A 24,976-nucleotide genomic window follows, 5' to 3' on the forward strand; every position below is an offset into this window, starting at 1 on the left:
CTTGAGGGCTCTCCCTCATGACCTATGTGCCTCCTAGAGGCCCCACTTTCTAATGCCATCACTCTAGGGGCTAAGTTTCCAACATATGAATTTTCAGGGGGTGAGGGGTAGGGGGTGGGGACACACATTCAGACCATAGCAAATGGTCGTTTAAGGAGAAAGATACAACAAATCTAAGTGTGTATTCCATAATTTGGAACTTCAAAGTGTGTGAAGCAGAAATAGAATTAACGGGAGAATTAGGAAATCAACACTCAGTATATCTTGGGCAATGAGACCAGGCTACAGCTCCTAAATAAAGACCAGAGGTGGATTCACCCTGACCAGTTTCCAAGAAACTAAGGTAAGAAACCCAAATTCCTATTGTGCTCTAATTCCCTACATGGGGCCCAAATGAGCTACAAACCATCTGAGGAGAGCTCAGAAAGAAGGTACCCACACACAGCTTTCCTCTTGCCTGGTCATACAGGCTGAAAATCTTACTCCACTTTATCCCTCCGACACAACTACCTCCAGAATACGTGTGTCGTGTACGCTTACATAGAAAAAAGCAATCACAATGACTTTTCAGTGTTGGGTTTTACTTCTTGTAAAATGCTGAGACCTATGTATCCAGGAGCCAAGGAAACTGTACAAGTATAAAACTACCCGTCTTGGGCCTTCCTGTCTTCCAAAATGGTGTCTCAAAGCTAGTCAGCCGCTTCCACAGAGGATTTCCAGTACGGTGGGCACAAGGACTCTGACCCCTTGTTCACAGAGTAGCTGTTGGTTGGTCGCTCTCAGCCTCTTGTAACTCACCCCTTTTCTGACTTCCTTACCTCTCTCTGATCTGCCTCCTCTCCTGCCTTGTTGGTTTTGATGAAACGCCCTCCCACACGCCACACTACCCTCAACCCATGACTACTGCCCCGTGACGGGTGGTAGGTAAGCAGTTTCCATTGGGAGGGGTTTTGTTATTTCTGATCTGGCCTTTAGGAGCCACTGCTAGTGTCAACATGGGAAGAGGTTCTCCACCATGTGATGATTACTGCAAGGAGCACATGTTAAAAATGATCAAATTATAGGTTCGGAAAGTGAAGACAGTCATTTGAGAAATTACCTAGATAAACTAAGTGGAGATCCCTTAGCCTCTCGCAAGCTAGTTGACATAGGTGAAGGTACATCACTTCATCTCTTGACTTCCATAAAAGAAGGCATTGAAGAAGGTCCCCCAGCTATGGGCGAGGGGCTGGTTACATCATAATCACCTGGGACCATTGTTAAAGATTCATGTTCCCACACTCCACCACAGTTCTGTATCTGCCTCCCAAATGGGAATGTTATGGATGTTTCCCTAGCAAACAACCCAGATGATTCTGATGGGCACCTGGGTTTGGGAACCACAGCAGTAGATGATCTCTTCTGAGGCCAAGAGGTCCCTGAGGCCGCTGCTGTATTGGCCAGGTTTGGGCCTGGACCTGGTTGGAGGTGAGGGAATGCCAAACCTCTCTCAGGGTGTGTGTTTGGGGGGGCCCCAGGGAATCTGAGAAAAAGTTTACAGTTACCAGCTTTCCCGCCTGGCACGGCACAGGTTCTCTGCTACCTGTCTTCAGTTCCCACCATGGGAAGGCAGCACATACCAGGACTCTACTGGTCTAAACCATCATTTTCTGCTGACCCAGAGAGTCTAGAAATAGAAGTCCAAATCCTGCTTCCAAGCTTCTGTAGGGGCGGAGAAAAGCAAAGTGCCTGGGGAAAGGCTGTTAACAAGGAAGCGGTCATGTCTTCCCTGGGGGGAGGGAGGTTTCCCCTGTCCCTGCTTCAGGCGGCAGTGGTGCGGTCTGTTACCTTGGAGACCAGCTAACACTTCCTGGCAGGGCGAGCTCCACCGCTGAGTTGCTTGGAGGAGCCTAGAGGAGGTGGGAACCGGGAAAAGCAGAGCCCCGGGATGACCAGGGTCCCCTCTCCCAAAGATGGAGAAATAAATGGAGAAATGCAGGTGAGGGTGAGTTTCACAGGGGCGGCAGGATGGTAAGACGGGGTGGGGCACACCCAGACACTGAGCCCTGGAAAGAGGTTTAGGGAGCCTGGGCCCATGGGCCTCTGCTCCCTACACGCCAGGCGCTGGGCTGAGTGTAAGGGGTGCAACCACAGACAAAGAAGTAGTGGGACTGCTGGGGAGAAGGACCATGACATCGTGGTATGAGGCACCCCAGGGCAGCAATAGGACGAAATGATTTCCTTCCTGGGGGTTGGAGGGCAGAAAATGGGGCTCAGGAAGGACTTGCTGGGGTTTTGTAGGGCTCAGGGTGTTTGTAGAGGTGGGTCCAACTTCAACAAAGAAGGGTATGAAATAGTAAGGTGCATGGAAGTAGATAGAGGTTGCCAGGGCCCATAGAAGGGTTGGCGGTAAGGGGGAGGAGTCAGCAAGGAACAGATCCTAAAAGAAGAGTAAACATTGCAAGGAAGGTTCAGCTTGATGAACGCTGGCAGTGAGGAGCCCCAGTAGGTTCTAAACAGGTGGACAACCCTGTTTCTTGGAAAAATCATCCCGGCAGCAGAACGTGAAATGGACCGGATGGGGCAAGACTTAGATTGTCTGGCCATTCAAAATACAAACCCTGGGGGGTGGAGGGGGTTTTGTCCCAGATGTTTAGGAGAACCCAGCTAGTAACAAACCAGGAAGTTAGCTGGAGGTTTTCTCTAATCCACTAACCAGGGCTACTACGTCTCTCCCTTTGCCCGTGATGCCATCTCTTAGGGGCCAGCGTACATATTCTCTTTCCCACCCGAGCCCCATCCCCCAGGGCAGCGTGGCCCACCTTTGTCGAAACCCTAGACCTGCCCTGAGTGCACTTATTCACCAGACGTTTTTTGAGCAGCTACTATGTTCTGGGCACTGAGTATACAAAAGACTTCTAGCAGAGACCAGAACTAAGTCCCTGCCATCATGGATCTCTTAGTGGGTTGACGGGTGGAAGAGAAAGGTAATAAGTAAACAACGTAGGACTTCAGATGTTAAAACAAAACACGTTCTGGAGAAAACAGTCGAGTGGCTACTGTTTGAGATGGGATAATCAATGAAGCCCTCTCTAGTGAGGTTTCATTGAGCAAAGACCGGAGGGTAAGGGCTGTGTCCACTTCCTCTCTGCCTCCCCAGTACCAGCTTTTTCTGGGACCCAGCAAACACCCTAAAAATGTCCACGGGATAAGTGATGGCTTACGGGTCCTACGCTGAAGCCCTTGAAGAAGCAGCACATTGTTCTAACGCTATTCTGCATTTCTATAGTACTCTGTATTTACAAAGCTCTTTGCCATTCTCAGTGTCGGCTTTTGGTCTCTTGACCACTGTGTTGAAGCAGGCAGGGCAGTTACCAGGAACCCCATTCCATTCTGCAGAAGAAGAAACCCCAGGTCTGTTGCTTTCTAGAACACCATATTGTGTCATGAGTTTGATGCCGACCGCACCCTCCTCCTCCATCAGCCACACCAGTCACCCTGGAACCCCGTCGTGCAGGCGTCTGAATTCATTAGATTGTTAATCACTCACCAAAAAAAGAGAACTGGGACACTGTGGGGCGTCCAGTGCTCACGAGGCATTTCTATTTCAACAGTCTCTGCCACTGGTCTCTCAGCCAAGTTTCCTGAGGGAAAGCCAGTTGTTTTTTAAACATTTTTTTCTAACATTAACAACATTGCTACATTATCTTGGTGATGCCCAAAAAGCAAAGCATCCTCTGAGTAAAAGATTAAAGACCCCAGAGAGAAAAGCAAGTTGCTGTACCATCATTCGACTATTTTATTTAATGATTTCATAAGAACGTACACACTTATTTTTCAAGCTGCAACTCCTGAGTTTCTCACTTGCTGTGTCTTAGCCAATATTTTTGTGGTTGCAAGTAACAGAAACCTAAATGAGCTAGCTTAAGCAGGGAGATGGGGAGTTATAAGGAACAGGGTTTTTCATGGCACCCAAGAGCAGAAAGTAAAGGCAGTTCTCACAAGTGCCTGGGGTCAGCATTTAGATATTCAAGAACCAAGGCAGTTTCTCAACCTCTCATCCCCCAAGTGTGTATTGCCTGCCATTTCCTGCTCTCTTGTAACTTATGGTCTAATGGGAGAAAGACAACAATTTTTAAAAATCACACTAAAGAATGTATCATTCTAAGTTAAAAGTATCCTGAAGTATCCTCAAGTTCTGTGAGAGTTTACATAACACTAAAGGAACCTGAAATACGGTGAGAGGGTGAAGAAGAGTCCCCAGAGAAAATGACAATTAGGCTGAATTATCAAGAATAAGTTGGGAGAGGGGGAGGGGATGTTCCAGAGCAAAGACAGCATGTGAAAAGGCCCTGTGGTTAAAGGAAATGTTTACCATTCCAGGAATTGAATGGAGGGGTCATGGAACACAGAATGGGGGAGCAGGGGAAAAGAGGGAAAGCTGAAGGAGTGGGTGGGCAGCACCCACATCGTGCAAGACCTCAAATGCCATCATAGGAATCTTAGTCTTCATCCTAGAAATGAAAGGAAGCCTTTGAATAGTTTGAAGCAGGAGGGAGAAGAGGAGGTGTGACGTTGGGTTTGTATTTTTAAAAGATCACCCTGGCTTCAGTGAGAACAGACTAGATTTGAAGGGTCTGAAGGAATTTGGGGAATGTGGGGAGTTCGGGTCCACTGCATTTGTCTATGGCAGAGATGAGTGTGCCCCGGACAGAGAAGGTCACTGGAGACAGATATGTGGACAGGTTGGAGAGTGGGAACATTAACAAGGTTAGGTGATGGATTAGATATGGGAATAACGTATCGGGAATAATTCCTAGGTTTCTGATCATACAAGTAGATAGAAACTGCCTGTTTTCTCTAAGCTAGAAAACACTGAAAAGAGGGTAGGTCTGTAGGGAATGTGAATTCAGTCTTGGATATACTGAGTTTGAGGTACTCCAGATGGAAATATCCAGTGTTGATGAACATGGTCTGCCATCAGAGTGGGAGGTCTGGATTTTTGATACGCCATTGGGGGTCATCAATGTGTGGACATGATGACAGTTGAGACCAGGGACAGGGGAGGATAAGACTGTCTAGGAAAAGAAGATAGAGAAGGGTAGCGATGCATAATTTAGCCTTGAAGAGAGCCATATTAAAATGCTTGTTAGAGGAGAATAAGCCTGGAAAGGAGACCAGAAGGATCCAGCAGAGAGACAAGAAGGTCAGAGAGAATGGCTCCGGGGGACCCAAGGCAGGGAAGGATCACTCACTCCCCTTTATCTGAAGACAAGCTTTTCCCCACTTCTGAGTGTACTCTGTGGCCTCATAGCTCTTAATTCCGAATTCCCAGAGAGGATCTCATGGAGCCATCTTGCTCCTGTCCACCGCTGACTCTAAGCTGTGAGGACTAGGCTGCAGGGTAGAGCCCCTTTGAGGGCAGATGTCATTCACAAAGAAAAGAATTCAACCTCCTTTCAGTATTTTTCCCTCTTTTCCCCCTTCTTAAAATCCTTATGATCACTCCTTGCCCTCTCTGACCAGCCCCAACCCTTACCATACTTTTTTTTTTTTAAGATTTTATTTATTTGACAGAGATCACAAGTGGGCAGAGAGGCAGGCAGAGAGAGAGGCGGAAGCAGGCCCCCTGAGGAGCAGAGAGCCCGATGTGGAACTTGATCCCAGGACCCTGAGATCATGACCCGAGCTGAAGGCAGAGGCTTAACCCACTGAGACACCCAGGTGCCCCCCCCACCACCATACTCTTTACACAGCCACCTCCTTTCTGTCCTTCGTGAAGGTCAAAGCTCAAGGTCAAGCCTGCAGCTGACCACCTTAGCTATGCAGAACAGATCCCTTTCCTGATTACTCTGCAGCATGTCATCCTGTTCAAGTCCTTCTTAGCACTTGCCACAATTTCTGTAGAAACTAAATTTAATTTTTTAACATCCATCTTCCCCTTCTAGACTGTGAGCTCTACCTCAGTGATTCTCAGTTGGGGGGCCACTGTGGCCCCCAGGAGACTTTAGGCCACGTCCAGAGACATTTTTGGTTGTTACGACTTGGGAGACAGGAAAGCCGCTGGCATCTAGCGGGCGGAGGCCGGGGATCCCACAATGCACAGGACAGCCTCCCAACCAAGACTGACCCTGTCCAAAATGTCCAAAATGCTAAAGTTGAGAAGCCTCTGTTCCCTTGTTCCCCATCATATCCTCACCACCTGGCAGAATTGATAAGCATTAGTGAATGAATGAATGAATGAATGGATGACAGAAGAGTTGAGTTGACTGTAGATCCCCCCCAAAGCTGTTGTCTCTGTGCTGCATTTATCTTTCTCTTCTCTGGTGTTCCTTTTCTCCCTAGGAAATAAGCTTTGGGGGTTTTTAAAATGGCTACACATATTAGTCCTGTCTTCCATGGTCAAGATAATACGTTTCTGGAAGATCACTGGTAAGCATCCTCTCTGATTTTTCAAATGAAGACAACACCAACATTTTGTTGCAGGTCGTTGAGGGGGGAAATACCTGCCTCGAAGCAAGACTGGATAAATGGTCGTGGCATCAGCTCATGCCTGAGGACTTCTGTTCTCTCACTACCAGAATGATAGAATAAAATGTCTTAAGAACCTGGAGTTCACCTTTTATCAGGACTCTACGGGAACCCTTCCCAGCTACCATACAGAGATAAAAATGGCTCTGGAGGGGTGCCTGGGTGGCCCAGTCCTTAAGCGGCTGCCTTGGGCTCAGGTCATAATCCCTGGGTCCTGGGATCGAGCCCTGCATCCAGCTTCCTGCTCAGCAGCGAGGTCTGCTTCTCCTTCTCTTACTCCCCCTGCTTGTGTTCCCTTTCCCACTGTGTCCCTTTCTCTGTCAAATAAATAAATAAATGGCTCTGGAGACCCTAGAAATGTGGAGGCAATGTCTAGTGCTGGGACACTGATCAGTCGCTCACTGTGTGTTTTGTAGCCTGAGGAGAAGCAATGACAAAGACCCAAAGAAGCGACCAGTCCAGAAGGACCTTTGTGGACGTGGCCAAAATCCCGACAATGGACTACTGGTTACACATGTTAACCAGACACAGGACTTACTGGTAAATACAATATAGTGCTTTAACTGAGTCACAGTGCTTACCAATCATAGTCAGGGAATGTGGAATGTGTTAAACTTGGGGTGTTTCTTTTTCTTTCTTTTTTAAAAATTTATTTATGAGAGAGTGTGTGTGAGGGGGGTAGGAGAGCAGATTGAGAAGCAGACTTCCCATTGAACAGGGATCCTGGCACAGGGCTCTGTCCTGGGACCCTGAAATCATGACCGGAGCCAAAGTCAGACACTTAAGGGACTGAGCCACGCAGGTACCCCACTCTGGGTGTTTCTTTCTTCATGTAGGATCTCGGGATAAAAAAACTATTAGGTAAGCATTCATCTTTAATCCTTTGCCTTTCGAAATGATAGGAATCTCTATCCTGTTTACAGAAATCTTATAGCCTTCTTGGCCATATCAGTAAATATTCAGGAATATATGAAGACTGTGTTATCAAAGCCTGAAGACTAGGGAATGTAATTCTAAAATTCCCCTTTCTGAGATTTGTCTTTCTTTTAGGATTCCCTAAAACCTAGATCCAAAAATCAGTTTCAGGAAGTGCTGTCAGAGCAAGAGCATTGCGGCAAGAGAATTAACTTCGAAGAATAACCAGACTTGTGGTTTTAGGCTGCCTTTCAATGTGTCCGTGAACCGGACAGTGGGTGAGTGGTCTAGACCACAGAATTCACTGTACCGTAGAAACTACTGTCATCAGAAGTAGTTAGGTGCAGGTCTGGCCTAAAATCACCTACCTAATCTACGTGAGAGTTTAAAGATGATGTCTTTGAGATGACAGTCTGTCAAAAACAATCCAGTTTTAATGCCGGCAATCAATCAGGAAGATGGTCCTGTTGGACTTTCCTCAAGTATTCACGCTAATACTTGGAAAGTATTTTGGGAAATACTTTAGGAAAGTAATTTTAATTAAATTGCTTAAATTAATTAAAAGAAAATGAGGAAATGTCAATAGTCTTGAGAGTCTGGGGGATTGTTTCAATGACTTCGGTTGTTGATAATTTGAGTCTTCGTGTAATTTCATATCAAGCAGGTGAGTTCCCAGGTGGACAAGGACCAGTCGTACCCTTACCAGTCACAAGTGGAACTTCCTTTACCTCAGAAACGAATAGCAGTGGGAAAAAAAGGATTGTTCCGACACTAATATCTTCCTCCTCTCTCTGTAAAGCACCTACTTTAGTACGTAACCAGTGTGCCCTACAGTCAAAATGTACACTGTCTATCCGTCGTACTGAAACACGATGGATCATTGCGAATACAAGTAAAATGGAAGAAAGGTGAATTATCAGTCTACAGTGCACGGAATCATCAACCGGGGAGTCGAAGTCCTGAAAGATGAAGAGAGTGACCTCTAGTGTTCATATGATATAAAGCACCGTTTCCCTAAGTGCGAGATGGGGACCGTGAATTTTAGGAGGTGCTGTTTAAGGGCAGCAATTAATTAGCGTAAGATCCTACGAGAAAGGTATCTTTTTAGCCAGTTCCCCCTCGGTCCTTCGTGAAGATAGTCATAGTTTGGTGCTCACGTGAGCTACGTAGCTTGGGTTTGAGTCCCAGCCATACCGCTTACCAGCTGCGTGACTTTGGGGAAATGACTTAAATTCTCTGTGCCTCAGTTTCCTCTGTGCCTCAGTTTCCGTCAGGGTCATGACGGAACCGACTTTGCAGAACTAAATGAGTTAATACGCGGACAGTGCTTGACACATAACAGATTCTGTTTACGTGTTTGCTGTCGGTATTGTTCCCACTTCCTTAGGGCTTGCTATCTCCTTTTGGAACAGGGCAGTGAGCAGGCCTCAGGCACAGAACCGAGGGCATACAGTCGTATCTGGCTGGACTGTAATAGCAGCATTTCATGTTCACTGAGGGGGAGATGCAGATCAGTGCTGGGATCTGTTGGCGCAGCTACACTCAAGGCTCTGTTTTGCTCTAGCTTCACATGCCCGTTCTACAGATGGAAAAAGGGCCCCACTGACCTGCCCAGCACCACAGAGCAAGTGGAGAGCCCTACCTACGGTACTCTTTTCTTCTCTCCTGCTTTTCTCTGGAACTTTCTTCTTCCTGTGTTCTCTACCCCGCCTAGTGGAACACAATCAGCTACCGGCAGAGTTTTCAACTCCTTGTCCACCGCTCCACTACCATGAAAGCCCTGACAGAGACAAGCCCAAGGAGCCCCCCACTGGGTTCAAGCAGGCGCCCGGGAATGGCGCAGCCATCTCTCATAGAGAAGGGGGTCCTGAGAGATTAAACGGTGGACGGGCCCATTCCCCAGCCATCAGATGGTGCTGAAGGGGCAATTCTCATCAGCTGGCCTCCCTCATGATGCCCTACCACACCCAGAGGGAGTCACGACCAGTTCTGGCAACATATACATTATAGGTACATCGCACAGGGATTGTGATGGAAGCCCCCTCCAAACCAGGCCTGGTACACCTGCCTAGCCCCTTGTCATGTCACACCCCACATTCCAACCTCCGTGGCCACCTTCCTGCTCTACAAACACGGTGACCCCTTCCCTGCTCCGCACCTCTGCCTGGAAGGCGCATTCCCTAGCGATGCACAGGGCCGGCTTCTTCTTCACCTCTAGATCTCGGCTCACAGCGAAATCACGGCTCCCCTCCAGCCTGAGGAAGTGACCTCCCGTCTCCGCCCTCCTCCCTCTCTGTCACATTTCCCTGCTCCATGTCCTTCCTGGACCCGTTCCTTACTGAAACTATACACACTGGTTTCATGTATTCTCTGCTCTCTACCTACCCACGCCAGAATGTAAGGTCCAAGAAGGCAAGAACATTTCTATCTTGTTCACAATGTAGACAGAGCACCAATGACGGCACCTGCTTCGTACAAGGGCTCAGAAACACCCCCTGTGGGGAGGAAGAAATGCCAGCCTCCAGGAGAGGTGACCAAGGCCAAGTAGGCTCAGAGCCTCCAGTCAGCTTTCTCTCCCAGAAAGCAACCCCCATGTTGAATGCTGGCCATGAATGACTTCAGCTCCACGACCAAGTCCACCACCCAAATTTGGAGCTTGGTACTGTGTAAGTGACACAGGTGTCACTTGGTAAAAGCAAGGGGGCAGGGCACAGTCCTTTGCCTGGCCAGACTCCCGTGATGGCGAGGAAATCCTATATTTAAACTGTTTTACCTGCTGCTTCTGTTTCTGGTCTAGACAGGATGAACCCATTCCCGCCTCCATCCGCCAACAAATGTTTGTCGAGGACCCACAGACCGATAGCAAGGCAGAACTCATAGCAAGAGACAGAGAATGGAAGGGTGGGAATAAAGAGCACCCAGACGAGAACAGAGGCAATTTATTGCATGTTTGCACCCGCAGGGAGTCAGCCACCTTCACTTGTGTTCGGCAGAGACTCAAAGGCAGGGATCAGGAAAGCTTTACAGTGAGAAGGTGGCACGGGGCGCCTGGGGGGCTCAGTCAGTTAAGCCACTGTCTTTGGCTCAGGTCACGATCCCAGGGTTCTGGGATCGAGTCCCACATCGGGCTCCTTGCTCGGCAGGGAGCCTGCTTCTCTCTCTGCCTCTGTCTGCTTGTGCGTGCTCCTTCTCTCTCTCTCTGACAAATAAGTAAATAAATAAAATCTTTAAAAAAAAGAAAAAGAAGAAGAAGAAGGGGGAAAGCTTCAGATGTGCCCAGAAGGGCAGTGTTGGCAGGAGGAGTCTGGAGGGGAGCTAACTAGAAGCCAGGTGTCTCCTAGATGGGTTTTGAGGGCATATTTAGCCTTCTCTGGTGGGTTCTGAGGTGGATGTGGGATAAAAAATAGGAAAACTGGCAGTCCTTGTCCAAGTCTGGGCCTATGCTGGGCCAGTTGCTACAGTTGTGGTTTGATTTCACGGACTGGTTGCTATCAAGGCCATGGGTTGGAGTCCTATTGTCCCCTGTGGTCTGGCCACCATATATTCAGTCTCGCAAAAGGCAGGATGTGAGTGACCCTTGAATTGTCCAGCCGCACACTGGAGCTGAGGTGAGGCATGAGAATGGGTATTTCCAGAGCAGCTGGCCCAGGACGCGGGCCTCCCCATCCCCAGTTCCCTCAGCCAGGTGAGTTCTCGAACACACCGTGTTCAGGAAGGACCTATTGGAGTTGACAGTCCACGGGCGTCTGTGTGGAGGGGACCGAGGGCGTCCTCGGCCTTGCCCTCTCTTTCCTCACTTCTGTGTTTGGCTCTGGCTCTGTCTCATAGAGGCTGCAGGGAGACGAGACCCAACCCTCGGCTTGGGAGGACTCGGAAGACTGGCTTTCGACGCGCAGTTTACAGTCTGAGAGGCTCACCTTGGCTGACCTGCTTAGCCAGGGCACCGCCGTGCTGTGAGTCTGGCGCCATTCCCTTCACCCCCAAGCCTGGCAACCCCCTGCTCCCAGGCCCCAGAGACCCCCTTCTTAAGACTTTGCTTCTCCAGGGAGGAGGGCAGCAATATCACGAGGAAAGTGCACTTCTCTACCCAGATCATCCGCCAGTTCGAATCCAAGCTTTCTGAGTAAGTATGCGAACTCGAGAATTTCCTCATTTCAGCAGCCTGAAAGTAACTTTGTGCAGGGGCCCATGGGGGGACTCAGGCTGTAAGCACCCAACTCTTGACTTCGGCTCTGGTTGTGATCTCAAGGCCACACGAGATCAAGGTCACATCTCAAGGTCATGAGATCAAGCCCCACATCCATGGAGTCTGCTTGAGATTCTCTCTCGCTCTCTCTGTGCCCCGCCCCCAACTCTCTTTCTCTCACTCTAAAATAAATAAATAATAAAATCTTTTAAAAAATAACTTTTTTCCGACAACGATCTCTGGGTTTTGGGGCAGGTCCCTCCCACCTCTGGTCCTAATGGCCTCTTGCCTCAAATGAAGACATTGGACCATAACCGGTTTTTCTCAGCCTTTTAAAATCCGTGGGCCCTTTGGGTGAGCACATACAACCTCATACCTTCATCTGAGGTGTAATAGTTAAGTGACCACTTTCAATGACAGATTTTGCAAATGTTTGTGAAAAATATGCAGGCTGCCTACTCCCAAACCAGATTTTCTGAGCCTATATACACATTCCATCCCCGATGTAGCAATCTCTGACCCAGGATCACTGTTTGCCTGAGGTTTCTTAAAAGGCTCTAATAATAATACCTGTCATTTTTTTTTTTATTTTAAAGATTTTTACTTATTTATTTGACAGACAGAGATCACAAGTAGGCAGAGAGGCAGGCAGAGAGAGAGAGGAGAAAGCAGGCTCCCCAAGGAGCAGAGAGCCCGATGCGGGGCTTGATCCCAGGACCCTGAGATCATGACCTGAGCCGAAGGCAGCGGCTTAATCCACTGAGCCACCCAGCCACCTGTCATTTATTAATGTGTCAGGAATTCTACTAAGGCCTGAATGCATTATCTTGTTTAATCCCCACAGAAACTGGAAATATAATATTACTCTCCAGCTGAATATCCGAAGTTCAATTGATAACTGACCAATTTGCCAGATTTATCAAACATTTTAACTATAACTTCTTTTTAAAGATTTTATTTATTTATCTGAGAGAGAGAGCACAGAGGGAGAGTGAGAGGGAGCAGATTCCCCGCTGAGCAGGGAGCCCGATGCGGGCCTCCATCCCAGGAACCCGGGATCATGACCTGAGCCGGTTAAGGCAGATGCTTAACCGACTGAGCTACCCAGGCACCCCTTAACTGTAACTATTATAGCAGTTTTTATCGGGATTGAAGGTTTAAACAGATTCTTTTTTTTTTTTTTTTTTTTAAAGATTTTTATTTATTTATTTGACAGAGAGAGATCACAAGTAGATGGAGAGGCAGGTAGAGAGAGAGAGAGAGAGGGAAGCAGGCTCCCTGCCGAGCAGAGAGCCCGATGCGGGACTCGATCCCAGGACCCTGAGATCATGACCTGAGCCGAAGGCAGCGGCTTAACCCACTGAGCCACCCACGCGCCCCGGTTTAAACAGATTCTTAAAGAATTTTGCAATATTTTGGTTGATTGGTTTTAATTATGAATCAAGCATGTTAAGGAATGTTCAAGTCCATTCCGTTAATTCAAATTGATTTTCAGGGAACTGGCTTTCAGCAAACTGCCTTTTGGCAAACTGACTTGGGTAGAGCCCTGGTATTATCTTTACGTTGGAAGTTCAGAGAGGTGGGGCACCTGGGTGGATCAGTGGGTTAAGCCGCTGCCTTCGGCTCAGGTCATGATCTCAGGGTCCTGGGATGGAGTCCCGCATCGGGCTCTCTGCTTGGTGGGGAGCCTGCTTCTCTCTCTCTCTCTCTGTCTGCTGTGATCTCTCTCTGTCAAATAAATAAAATTTAAAAAAAGAAAAAAGAAAAAAAAGAAGTTCAGAGAGGTTACCACACCTGTCAAAGGTCACACAGCTAATAAATGGGAGAGCTGGGTCTCAAAGACCAGCACGCCCCATTATGAAGCTCATACTCTCAGCTCTATTCATACTCATGTATACCTTAAAACTCTACCCACCACCCACTGCCCCCTGATTTCATGTGCAAAGGTCTTGCTTGCCCTTTTGTATAGGCTCCCAAATCCCCCCTGCCCTCAGTGAGGGCAAGTGCATTGAATTCAAGTGTTGAGTCCTGAACTTGAGCACCTGTTCCATGCTGCCTCCATCCAGTCGTTGGGATGGTTTGCAATAAGGCAAGTTAAACACGTTCCCGCAACCACATTTTGGAAACGGAGGGGGTTTTTTTTTTTTTGGTTACTCAGTCCCCTGAGAACCTGGTGCTGAACTTCCCCCCACGGACATTTATGATCGTCTCCAGGTGACTCGGAAGGCTCACCTAAGGAGACACGGATTTGAGAAGAGCAAGACGTTTCCCCCAAATCCCTCCACACCTTCCTCGCATGCAGTCAGTGACTGTGGCTCGGTGATGAAGCTGACCTCGGCTGATGAGCGGTTCTGGTGTTTTCACAGGGCTGTGGAACTCTATCAGCAGAGAATCCAGTGGCTCACAGAAAACAGCAGGAAGGTAAGACCCAGGATTTCATTCTCCAACCCCAATCATTCCTGTCACTGTTCTTTCAGTTGCAAATGACGGACCTCCCAACTCCAGCGGGCTTAAGCTAAAAAAGGAACTTCTAGACCTAAATCCCAAACACAGCTGTATCCCTGGGCTCAGATGATGTCATCTCTTGGTCTCTGGGCTCTGCTTTCCTCTGGGTTGGTTTTATTCTTTTCCTTTCTTTCTTTTTTAAAAGATGTATTTATTTATTTTAGAGAGAGAGGGGGCACCTGAGCGGGAGGGGCAGAGGGAGAGGGAGAGAGAATCTCCAGCACACTCCCCCATGAGTGTGGGGCCGGAAAGAGGGTGGCGGTGGATCTCACGACCCTGAGATCATGGCCTGAGCCGAAACCAAGAGTCAGATGCTGAACTGATGGAGCCACTCACATGCCCCACTGTACCCTTTTCTGATGAAGCCACAGAGGAGACATGAAACCAGCCCAGACTAGATCCCAAAGAAGAAATCACTCTTAAGCCAACTCGTGGGTCCCGTGGGTGCTGATGTAGCCCGGGGTGATGGACAGGACATCCTGGGCCCGCTTCCCAACTACTGTCAGCAAGGCCCCGTCAGCAAGTGGCCTCACTTCTCTGGGTGTCTGTTTCCGTATTTATGGAGGAGAAAAGCGGGGCTTATAAACGAGAGGCACGCTGGCAAATGTGGCCCACAGCCACATTTTTCTTGGCCCTCGTAGTTTAAAATATTTCTCGAGTTAGTTGCCAAGATTTAAAATTCTGGTGTTTCATGTTTATGTCTGTTTTTAGCTCTCTCTTGAAAAATGGGAGTATCTGGCATTGCCGGGCTCCAATTCCCTCTTATGAACTTACCCAGTTACTTTACAGGATAAATGTCTAGAATTCCAATGACTAAGCTTAAGAGAATGAATGTTTTCAATTATAAAAGCTCTAAAGGCAGTTTCTGTACATTTTAAAAGGAATAGAACTGGTCCCGGATTTGAACTCCTTTTGGCCCCTGAGGATTGGAAATGTCCTACGAGTCCTCAGCGTTCGTTTGGGTCATGAATTCAGCAGATACTGATTGGACAACTACTACACATCAGGCCCCAGTCCCGGATTGAGGACTAGAAACACGACCAATAGGAAGGTCCCACCTTCGTGGAGATTATAGCCCAGCGGGGGACAGACAATGAGTAATTAGCAAATCCTACGTCAGGTCAAGTTAGTGATAGCTGTAAAGAAAAATAAAGCAGGGTAAGAGAATAGAGAGTAGGATAGATGGAGGTTTTTTGTATTTTTTTTAATTTTTACGATTTTTTTTTAAAGATTTTATTTATTTATTTAACAGAGAGAGATCACAAGTAGGCAGAGAGGCAGGCAGAGAGAGAGAGGAGGAAGCAGGCTCCCTGCTGAGCAGAGAGCCCGACGCGGGACTCGATCCCAGGACCCTGAGATCATGACCTGAGCTGAAGGCAGGGGCTTAACCCACTGAGCCACCCAGGTGCCCCTACGATTTTATTTATTTATTTGCGAGAGGGTGTGAGAAGGAGCATTAGCAGGGGAAAGAGAGAGGGAGAAGCAGCCTCCACGGAACTCGATCCCCGGGACCTGCAGATCATGACCCTGGCCAAAGGCAGACACTTCACTGACTGAGTCCCACCCAGCACCAGGCGCACCGGAAGGAGGGCTATTTAGAATGGTCAAGAAGGAGACATCTGTGAAAGACACCTGAACGAAATGAGGGCACTCCCAAGTAGAGATCTAGGAGAGAACATTCCAGGCAGAAGAAACAGCAAATGCCAAGGCTCTGAGAGAGGATCAAGCTTGGCATGTTCTAGAAGCCGCAAGCAGGCCAGTGTAGCAAACACAGAGTGAGCCATCCAGCGAAGGAGGGGGCGACGAGGCTAGAATCAGGAATGGCTTTGCAGAGTTCGGATCTCATTCCATAGGTGAGGCTTTTCCAGAAAGATCATTGTGGCTGCTTCATAAATTGACTATCGAGAACAAAGGCCAGGTACGGACGGTGGTGACTTGGGCTCAAAAGCCAGGATGCGTGGGATGAGAGATGGGGGCCTCAGGGTGTGTCTCGAAGGTGGAGCCCGCAGCACAGCTGATGGGTTGCATGGGTTTGCCGCCAAAGTGCCTGGGTCTGTGGAATGCCACGCACAAGACGGCCAGGCAGGGGGAGGAAAATAGGATGTCTGGGTTTCACCATATGAAGTCTGAGAGGTTTACAGCCATCTGGGCAGAGACAAGGAGCCAGACATTGACTCCGTATGTTTGGAGCTGCCGGAGAGCCCTGCCTGCACATGGACACTGCACGTCAGTGTGCAAATAGTATTCAAATCCTCGAGACACATGAGATCATTTAGGGAATGAATGCAGAACAGGGGTTCTTCATTGGGGTGGGGGTTGCGATTTTGCCCACCAGGGGACATTTGGCGACGTCCGCAGAAATGTCTGGTTGTCGAGACTGAGAGGGGAGATTGCCAGGGAAACTGCCCAACATCCCACCGCGTACTGGTCAGCTCCCCACAACAGAGGATCGCCCAGGTCCCTATGTCAGTAGATGGGGGGTTGACAAATCCTGGTATAGATAAGGAAGGAAAAGGAAGAGGGAGCCCTAGCCCTGTACTTCTCAAACATCGATGGCAGCCAAATCCCTTTCGGTGGTAGGGGCGGTAGGGAGAGGAATTTTGTTCAAATGCAGACTCGAATTGAGCAGATCTGGGGTTGGACTTGAGATTTTGCGTCTAACAAGTTCCCAGGACGTTCCACCCACGAAGCCGACCTGGGGAGGAGGTGGGGGGGGGCTAGAAGAACTGGCCAGCAAGTGGGGGAGAAACCAGGAAAACGTGATGTCCTGAAAGACACGTGTCCTCATTAAGAGCTTCACCTTGTTACAACCTCGACCCAGCCAAAGGGTGTCCTATACTACTCAGAATTAGTGCCCGTGGAGAACTTACATTTGACCATTGGGTCTGGCAAGAGGTCATTGATCCCATTGATAAATGTAGCTTCTGGGGAGTGGGGAGGTGAGAACCTTACGGGAAGCAGAGAAATGAGGTCGGGGAGCAGGAGGGAGGGGTGGGGTCCTGAAAGGTTTATTTCCTTTTTCAGATGGGCAATAGTATTTTGTAATTTGTGTGGTGATGGAAACAGCCCAGTAGATAAGGAAGGATCTGGTGGTCCAGGAGAAGAGATTACAGTAGCAAAGTCCCTGTTGGGCAAGACAAGAGCCCTTAATGGGAGTCAAAGGGTTGGCCTTAGAGCTTTGGTAGTTGCTATAGATACATTGTTAACAGAGGGGAAAGGCCAAGGGTGTGGGCAAAGAGGCAGGCCGGTTAATAGATTCTGCCTCAACAGATTTAAAAAACAAAACTCTGGCTTGTTTCCCTTAGTGAAATTGGAGCCAAGCTCGCCTGTGGGGGGAGCCTAGACAGGGAATGTTGAGATGTGAGAGAGATAAAATACCCCTCTGGGAGCATAAAGAAATGAATTGAGCAGGAAAATTTGGCATGTAGTAAAGTGGGGTTTAAGGCAAAAAGCATCCGATGGAACCCACAGCCCCTGGAGAACCATCCGTCGCTGCAAATCCCAGTTCACGACACAGCTGTAGGAGGATGAACGTTCCTCGGCAGGGGGGACCGCGTGGGCAGGGACAGCGTGCTCGCTGTTAGGCACGGAATTAGAAACTCACAGAAATACCGCGGCAGCCGGCAAGCTTGACACATCTGCCTTGGATTGGTAGAGTGGGTGGAAAACAAATAAGGAGACAGAGGAAATGGAATAAAATCCTGATGTCATCAGACAGTGAACTTTAGGTCTTATGAAGGATGCTTTCCTGGGGTCTCTGAATTTTCTTTAATGGACGTGGCTTACTTTATAAGGGTGGACTGTAAATGTAAACATATAAATGTAAAAAAAACTCGTAAAGAATAGGTTTTAGTGGGGCGCCTGGGTGGCTCAGTGGGTTAAAGCCTCTGCCTTTGGCTCAGGTCGTGATCCCAGGGTCCTGGGATCGAGCCCCACATCGGGCTCTCTGCTCAGCGGGGAGCCTGCTTCCCCCGCCTCCCCGCCTCACCCACCTGCTTTTCTGCCTACGTGTGATCTCTGTCTGTCTAATAAATAAATAAAATCTTTAAAAAAAAAAAAAAGAATAGGTTTTTAGGAGCAGGTAATGCCCAGAACTGAAGTCAGGACATCGGGTTTTGCTTTTCCCTCTGTAAAATGGGCCTGCCTTCTGCTGATTTTTGAGGTTAGGGGTGTGTCCCAACTTCCACATCACACGGAACTGCCCGGTGAGAGGGTTTAAGGGAACGCAGGGCTGTGCTGGTTGCTCCCACGTCCCTCTTTGGTTTTAGGTATTTGGCCTCGTCAAGGGAGCCAGAGTCGGCATTGTCATTGATGCGTCAGCCGTCAGCAGTGGCTCTCAGGAAGAGGAGTTCCAAAATGACTTCCTGGTAAGTTTCTCAGGCAGAGAAGTACCTGAAACACCCCCCCCACCCCCACCCCACATACACACACCCTCCCCTTTGTGAGCGTTGTGGAATGGCTTTGTTTCTAGCAACTGCAAAATGGGGTGTTTTGCAAAGCATGGTTCACACTTAATTAGCACCTACCGTTAAGGAAATATGTCAAGTTCATTTTCAGTTCCTGTGTGAGCTTCTAGTATTCTCACCACAACAGTCCCTACTGACTAGACTTTGCCGCAAGAGCCCCCAGCGCCCGGAAAGTGGACTGTTTCCAGCACAGCCTGGCACTGGCCGCCTGGCCTTTTCTGGACCCAGGGTCCGTTTTGTTTTCCTTGGTGTGTCCACAACAAAGAAACCAAGAACTCTGGAGGCAGATGACTGGCCTCAAGTCCCAGCCACCTCTGCCACTTCTGAGCTGTGACCCTGCTGCCGAATCTCTCTGTGCCTCAGTTACCTCATTTGTAAAATGCAGGTGACAACAGTGGCCACCTGCCAGGGCTGTCACAGGATGGAAGGACTTTGTGCAAATTAAGTGCTCAGAAAGGAAAACCCCTGTAACCTGTGTGCACTGATGTAGGGGTGGCTCTTTTCTTATGGGAACCCCTAGAGCTCTAGATGCAAGCATTCAGGCCGTTCATAGGGCTCAACATGGGCGAGTCATCCAGACTTGTCCCCCCCCCCCCCCCCCCCCCGCTCCTGGTCTCAGCAGATGTCAGGTAACGGGGCTTCTGACAAGTCCTCAGGGCTGAGTTTCTAGAGATCCCCCCAGGTGGGCTTGGTCTCATATTAGCCAGGGCACGGTCCGTGTTGGTGATGGACGGATGAAGTTCTACCTAGCCAGGAAGAAGAGGAGGAGCTGTGTCACGTTGGGTAGTCCTAGGCTGCAGCTCAAATGCATCGCATAGGCTGGCGTTGTGCCCACTGTGGCATCCCCACCTCCTGTGCTCTGGAGAGAAACCCCGGCCCCCAACCTCCTCCCTGGATGCCACTGGGAAGGGTCCAGCAGCAGCACAGGCTGAGAGAGTAGCCACGAGGCCCATCCCCACTCCTAGCCAATGACCCAAGTGTGTGGCAGCCCTGGAGGAGCTGGTCCAGAAGACATCAGTCCCCAGTCACTGGGACGGAGGGAGGCACGATCTCCGAGGGCGGTCTGCCAGGCTACAGGCTCCCTGTATGGGATGGGCCACCAGGGCACACTCCCATGAGACTCAGTGGGAAGGAAGCAAGTGTTGGCTTGGGGCCACGAAGCAACCCTGTCCCAGCATGGCTGATACCCTGGTCCCCAGGAGCCAGCCCCAATGTGAGGAGTGAAGCCAGGCTCCACGTGGCCCAAGGCTCCGGGAACCAATATGCCCTTTTGTCTGCCAGAGCCTCGTTGACGAGCAGCTGAGCCACAAGGAGAAGCTCTATGTCCTGTCCTTCGGCTCCACCGCCAGCGCCCTCTGGCCAGAACCGGCGGAAGTCAGCTCCTCCACGTGAGTGACCTCCTGGCCTTGGCCAGGGTGTCCGCTTGTTCTTTGTCCTCCCTCAACGATGGTGTGTTTCTTGAATGAATACAGTACAGACCTGAGACCCCATCAGGGGTGTGAGTACAAAGAGACAGCTCACAAAGTGGAAACATGGGGATCCGTAACCTTGAGCAAAGTGGCCGCCCTTGCGAGCCCCCCACAAAATGAAAACACAAGAAAACCGCAAGGCGCCATTTTTCTCTAGCCAACTAGCGAAGAGAGTTATGTTATTTTGAAAATAATGCATCTTTAAAAATCCACACGGGGGTGCCTGGGTGGCTCAGTGGATTAAGCCGCTGCCTTCGGCTCAGGTCATGATCTCAGGGTCCTGGGATCGAGTCCCGCATCGGGCTCTCTGCTCGGCAGGGAGCCTGCTTCCCTCCCTCTCTCTCTCTGCCTGCCTCTCTGTCTACTTGAGATCTTTCTCTGTCAAATAAATAAATAAAATCTTTAAAATAAAATAAAAATCCACACGGTATGAAAGTGCAAGGAAGGAAGGAGAGTCTGTCTCTCACCTCCCAATACTTGTTTCTTCTCCTTACTTCCGCAGTGTGTCATGTACGTGTGTCGATATGTTTATCCTCTTTTACTGAGACAGAAACAGAAACGCATTACACTCTCTTGCCCTTTGCCCTTGATTTGAATGTCTTCCCCTCAGTCCACACAGATCTCCCTCATTCCTTGTTAATGGCTGTATAGTATTCCACTGTATACATGTACTATGATTTAACTAGTCCTTTATTTGGATGTCTCTAGTTTGTGGGGTTATGGGGGGACAGAGATAAGATGTGTAACAATTTCTACTTACTCCAGTAACTAAAAATTTCTTTTCCATGAAGAAAATATCCTTAACCACTCACCGGGTGTTCGGTGCCACGCTAAGCACTTTTCATGGGCTATCTTATTTAATTCTTATGCCAGCACATGTAATAGGATTCTTTCCCTCATTTTGCTTATGAAAAAACTGGGACTCAGGTTAGGGTGCTTGCCCAGAGTGGCAGAGCCCAGATTGGCTACCAAAGCCCAGAGTAGATTCCTAGGAAAAAACCCTATATGCATTTCTGGGATGGAGGTCCCCTGGCTCGGCACTAGCTGTAAAGAGCAGCCCTTCTGGCTAGAGAAGGGCCCAGCTCCAACAGCACTGGCTCTGCATCCTGCTCTGACAGTTACTGGGTGGCCTTGACCCATCCTTGAACTCTCCTTACCTGAGTGAGGCCATGGATACCTAACCATCACTCAGCTCCTGTGGACAGGAGGTGAGGTATAAGGATCTGGCAGGTGGCAGGTCCTTGGTGAGGAAAGCGTTTTTTTTTTATTTTTTTTTTTTTTTGCTGTGGTTTCTGTTCCTGGTAGACCCCAATCTCCAGGGTGTCAGACTTAGGAGTCACCATGAGGTCACAGGCAAGAGCTTCTCATTTCAGTCATTCCTAGAGGCCATTTGTCATTTGGGTCATATCTCTGCCACGTGTACTATTTTGTGGTGATTTTTTTTTTTTTTAAGATTTGTTTATTTATTTTAGAGACAGAGAGTGAGCATGAGTGGTAGCGGGTAGGCAGAGGGAGAGAGAGAGTCCTCAAGCAGACAGACTCCCGGCTGAGCATGGAGCCTGAACTGGGGCTCGATCCCAGGACTCCGAGACCGTGACCTGCGCTGAAATCAAGAGTCAGTCGCTCGGGGTGCCGGGGTGGCTCTGTGGGTTAAAGCCTCTGCCTTCGGCTCAGGACATGATCTCAGGGTCTTGGGATCGAGCCCCACATTGGGCTCTCTGCTCAGCGGGGATCCTGCTTCCCCCTCTCTCTCTGCCTACTTGTGATCTCTGTCCGTCAAATAAAGAAAGAAAATCTTAAAAAAAAAAAAAAAAGACATTAAAAAAAAAAAAGAGGCGCTCAACCGACTGAGCCACCCAGGAACCCCCATCTGTACTTTTTTTTTTTTTTATTAAGATTTTATTTATTTATTTGACAGACAGAGATCACAAGCAGGCAGAGAGAGGAGGGGAAGCAGGCTCCCTACTGAGCAGAGAGCCCGATGTGGGGCTCAATTCCAGGACCCTGAGATCATGACCTGAGCCGGAAGCAGAGGCCTTAACCCACCCAGGCGCCCCGCCCCACCTGTACTGTTTTAAAACATCAACTCTAGGGATGCCTGAGTGGCTCAGTGGGTTAAGCTGCTGCCTTCAGCTCGGGTCATGATCCTAGGGTCCTGGTATTGAATCCTGCATCAGGCTCCTTGCTCAGTGGGGAGCGCTTCTCTCTGCTTGTGCACACGCTCTCTGGCAAATAAAGAAAATCTTTAAAAAAAAAAAATAAACTCTACATGTATAATTGAAGGATACGATCAGAACCAGAACAAGAAGCCCATATCACTTGCTGTAGTTAGATTGCAGCCATCACAATAAATACAATGAAAGCAAATAAAACAATAATATCAAATTCCAACTTGAAACCTATCAGCCTGGAGACGACGGTCGGCCGGGGATCTGCTCTCCCTTTGTGTGGAAGGGAGCCTGAGAGCTTGTAGTAATGAAAGACAGACTTACTGGCAACAAGCTGAGATTTTTTTTTTTTTAATTTTATTTTTATTTTATCTCTACTTTTATTTTTTTCTGTCAGAAGGAAAGAAAAATGGAAAGAGCAGAGCTCTTTCACGGTAGCGTGGGAGGTATTTCATCAAGGAAGCGCTGCGTGAAGTCGCTTTCCGTCTTGGCTCTAGGGTGTATCCCAGCCCATGTGAGAGGCAGACACACAGCCAAGGTGCCTCCTCCAGGAGCCCTCTTGGGGTCAGGGGGGTTAACTCGGCATTTGGGGGAGTGTTTGGTGGCTTGGGGTGCAGAGAAGGAGCTTAGCCCAGGACCTCTAATAACAGGGTCGTTAGAGTCCAGCCTGGTTTGAAATCCTGGAGTTGGCCATTTGCTTACAGTAGCACCTTGGGCAAGTCTGAACTCTGTTTGCTCATCTATAAAATTGGAAGAAAGGGATTCCCCTCAAGAATTACTGTTAGTCTGGGGTACCTGGGTGGCTCAGTCGGTTGAGCATCTGCCTTTGGCTCAGGTCATGATCTCAGGGTCCTGGGATCGAGCCCCGCATGGGTTCCCTGCTCAGTGGGGAGTCTGCTTCTCCCTCTCCCCCTGCTCATGCTCTCTCTCTCTCTCTTTCTCAAATAAATAGAATAAACCTTAAAAAAAGAATTATTGTTAGTCTGAAATGAGCTCATGTTTGCCCTGGGCCTGGCACCTCAGAAGAGCACTGTGGTTGGGTATTTTTCTCCTCAGCCTCCAGGAACTGAAACTCTGGGTGAAGAAGCTACGGCCTGAGGGAGGCAGCAATTTGCTACAAGCCCTGAGGAAGATCTTCACCCTGAAGGAGCTGAATTCTCTGGTGACCATCATGAGAAGCTGGTAGGTTTCATTACCTACGTGGGTAACAGACCACATGAAGGAGGCTGGAGAACCAAAGACCATCGTGCAGGGCTCTACCCACAGGCTTGACAGAAAGAGTTTGTTCACAAGTCGTCCATCCACAGGTGTTGGGCAGGGCACCCAGGTCAGACCAGGCCTGCAGTCCACTCCACCTCACATCTGCCACAAGTGACCTGGGACACACAGGTGGTCAGTTAGATTTGGTAGATATTCCCATTTTCTCTGGAATGTCCTCAAAGTGATCTGACCTGGGCTACCCGCTTTTCCTCTTCTGTCTTCTCCCCAGCCCAGATCAGCCTTCTGAAGTTCTGTCTAACTACATCCAACAGTCCACCTTGGGAAGGGGCCTCATCACCCACATCATCACCTACAAATGTAACAATCAAGTCCCCCTTGTAAGTACTAGGGATTCCCCAACATTTCCCTTGGATTGGCCATAGGGATCTAGCTGGGCCATCTTGGAGGCTTCATGCATGGATTGCCCACCACCACCAAGCTGTGGACCAGAACATGACTCGCCTTGTACCTGCTTCTTCCTTTGGGCAGTTGGGGGGTTCAGTCAAGGAGAAGCTTATGGGACTACTGGCATTGTCCCAGTGAGGATGCTGACCCTGTCACCATCCCCACAGGCTGTCCTAAAGAACCTTGCAGAAGCTCTTGGGGGCTACTACCACTGCTACAGCCCAGAAACAGAGGTAAGTCCTTCTGCCAACACGCGGCCCCTCTCCTCCCTGCCTGCCTGCCTCCAAGGCTGTGCCTGGAGGACCTGGGCCAGGACAGACCACACTATGGACTTGCTTCCCCTCCTCGCTGCCATATTCAATGGGTTTGCACAAGTATAATCAGGGGAAGATGAATATGGGAAGAACCGGGACAGCATGAAGTCACAGGAGATCCTTTCCTGAGTGAGCATGATGAGTGGATTGCACACCAGTGAGCCTAGAGTCCTTTTAAAACCTCGGTGGTAGAATCCTCAATCTCTATCCAGCTGTCAACATGGGCTCTGCCCCCCACCTCTGCTCCCACCAAAGCTCAGTCTGAAACAGTTGCCTCTGGTCTTCCTCCAAGACACATCCCTGCTACTGCAGAGGACCCGCCAGCAGTCAGTTCTGAATGAACCATCGATTCTGTACCCACCCACCCATTAGTGTCCTTGCCCCAGGGAATCACAGCATCACACACCCTGTGTCCATGATGGAGGTAACGATCAGCAAATGTGTGTGTGGAGCCACTGGCCGACTGAGATTCCAAAGCTCGCAGGATGTGTCTTGCCTGTAACCATGAATAGCCTTAAGCCAATGAATGTCTGCATTTCACAGGGTCCAAGTGTCACAAAGTCTAGCATTTCACACCAGGAGCCAAGGTCTAGACAACTGTTTCCTCGGTTACTTCCCTTCTGGTTGCGCCATTGCCCAGACTCTGTTGAGGCCACAGATCACAGGGGCTAGGAAGCTACGGTAAATGAATGCAACTGGCTGATTTAAGAAATCTTTTATTTTAGGGGTGCCTGGGTGGCTCAGTCTGTTAAGAGTCTGATTCTTGGTGTCGGCTCAG

At 49.1% G+C, this 24,976-nt stretch overlaps 1 protein-coding gene across 3 annotated transcripts in view; it reads left to right on the forward strand.

The window, feature by feature from the left end:
• Positions 1-24,976, forward strand: part of VWA3A (von Willebrand factor A domain containing 3A) — a 68,317-nt gene that overhangs the window by 10,151 nt on the left and 33,190 nt on the right. The window contains exons 1-11 of one of the 3 annotated variants that reach the window (XM_032327103.1): positions 1,478-1,984; positions 6,325-6,411; positions 6,927-7,050; positions 11,254-11,378; positions 11,471-11,548; positions 13,978-14,032; positions 18,385-18,483; positions 19,864-19,970; positions 23,276-23,401; positions 23,709-23,817; positions 24,052-24,117. In XM_032327103.1, the coding sequence (XP_032182994.1) occupies positions 6,350-6,411; positions 6,927-7,050; positions 11,254-11,378; positions 11,471-11,548; positions 13,978-14,032; positions 18,385-18,483; positions 19,864-19,970; positions 23,276-23,401; positions 23,709-23,817; positions 24,052-24,117 (951 nt within the window). In that variant the 5' untranslated portion in view covers positions 1,478-1,984; positions 6,325-6,349. Of the gene's footprint in view, positions 1-1,477; positions 1,985-6,324; positions 6,412-6,926; positions 7,051-11,253; positions 11,379-11,470; positions 11,549-13,977; positions 14,033-18,384; positions 18,484-19,863; positions 19,971-23,275; positions 23,402-23,708; positions 23,818-24,051; positions 24,118-24,976 lie in introns of those variants that run through there. The other 2 variants (XM_032327102.1, XM_032327104.1) reach the window with 2 other exon arrangements.

Source organism: Mustela erminea, chromosome 20 (genome assembly GCF_009829155.1).
Source record: "Mustela erminea isolate mMusErm1 chromosome 20, mMusErm1.Pri, whole genome shotgun sequence".
Lineage (NCBI taxonomy): Eukaryota > Metazoa > Chordata > Mammalia > Carnivora > Mustelidae > Mustela > Mustela erminea.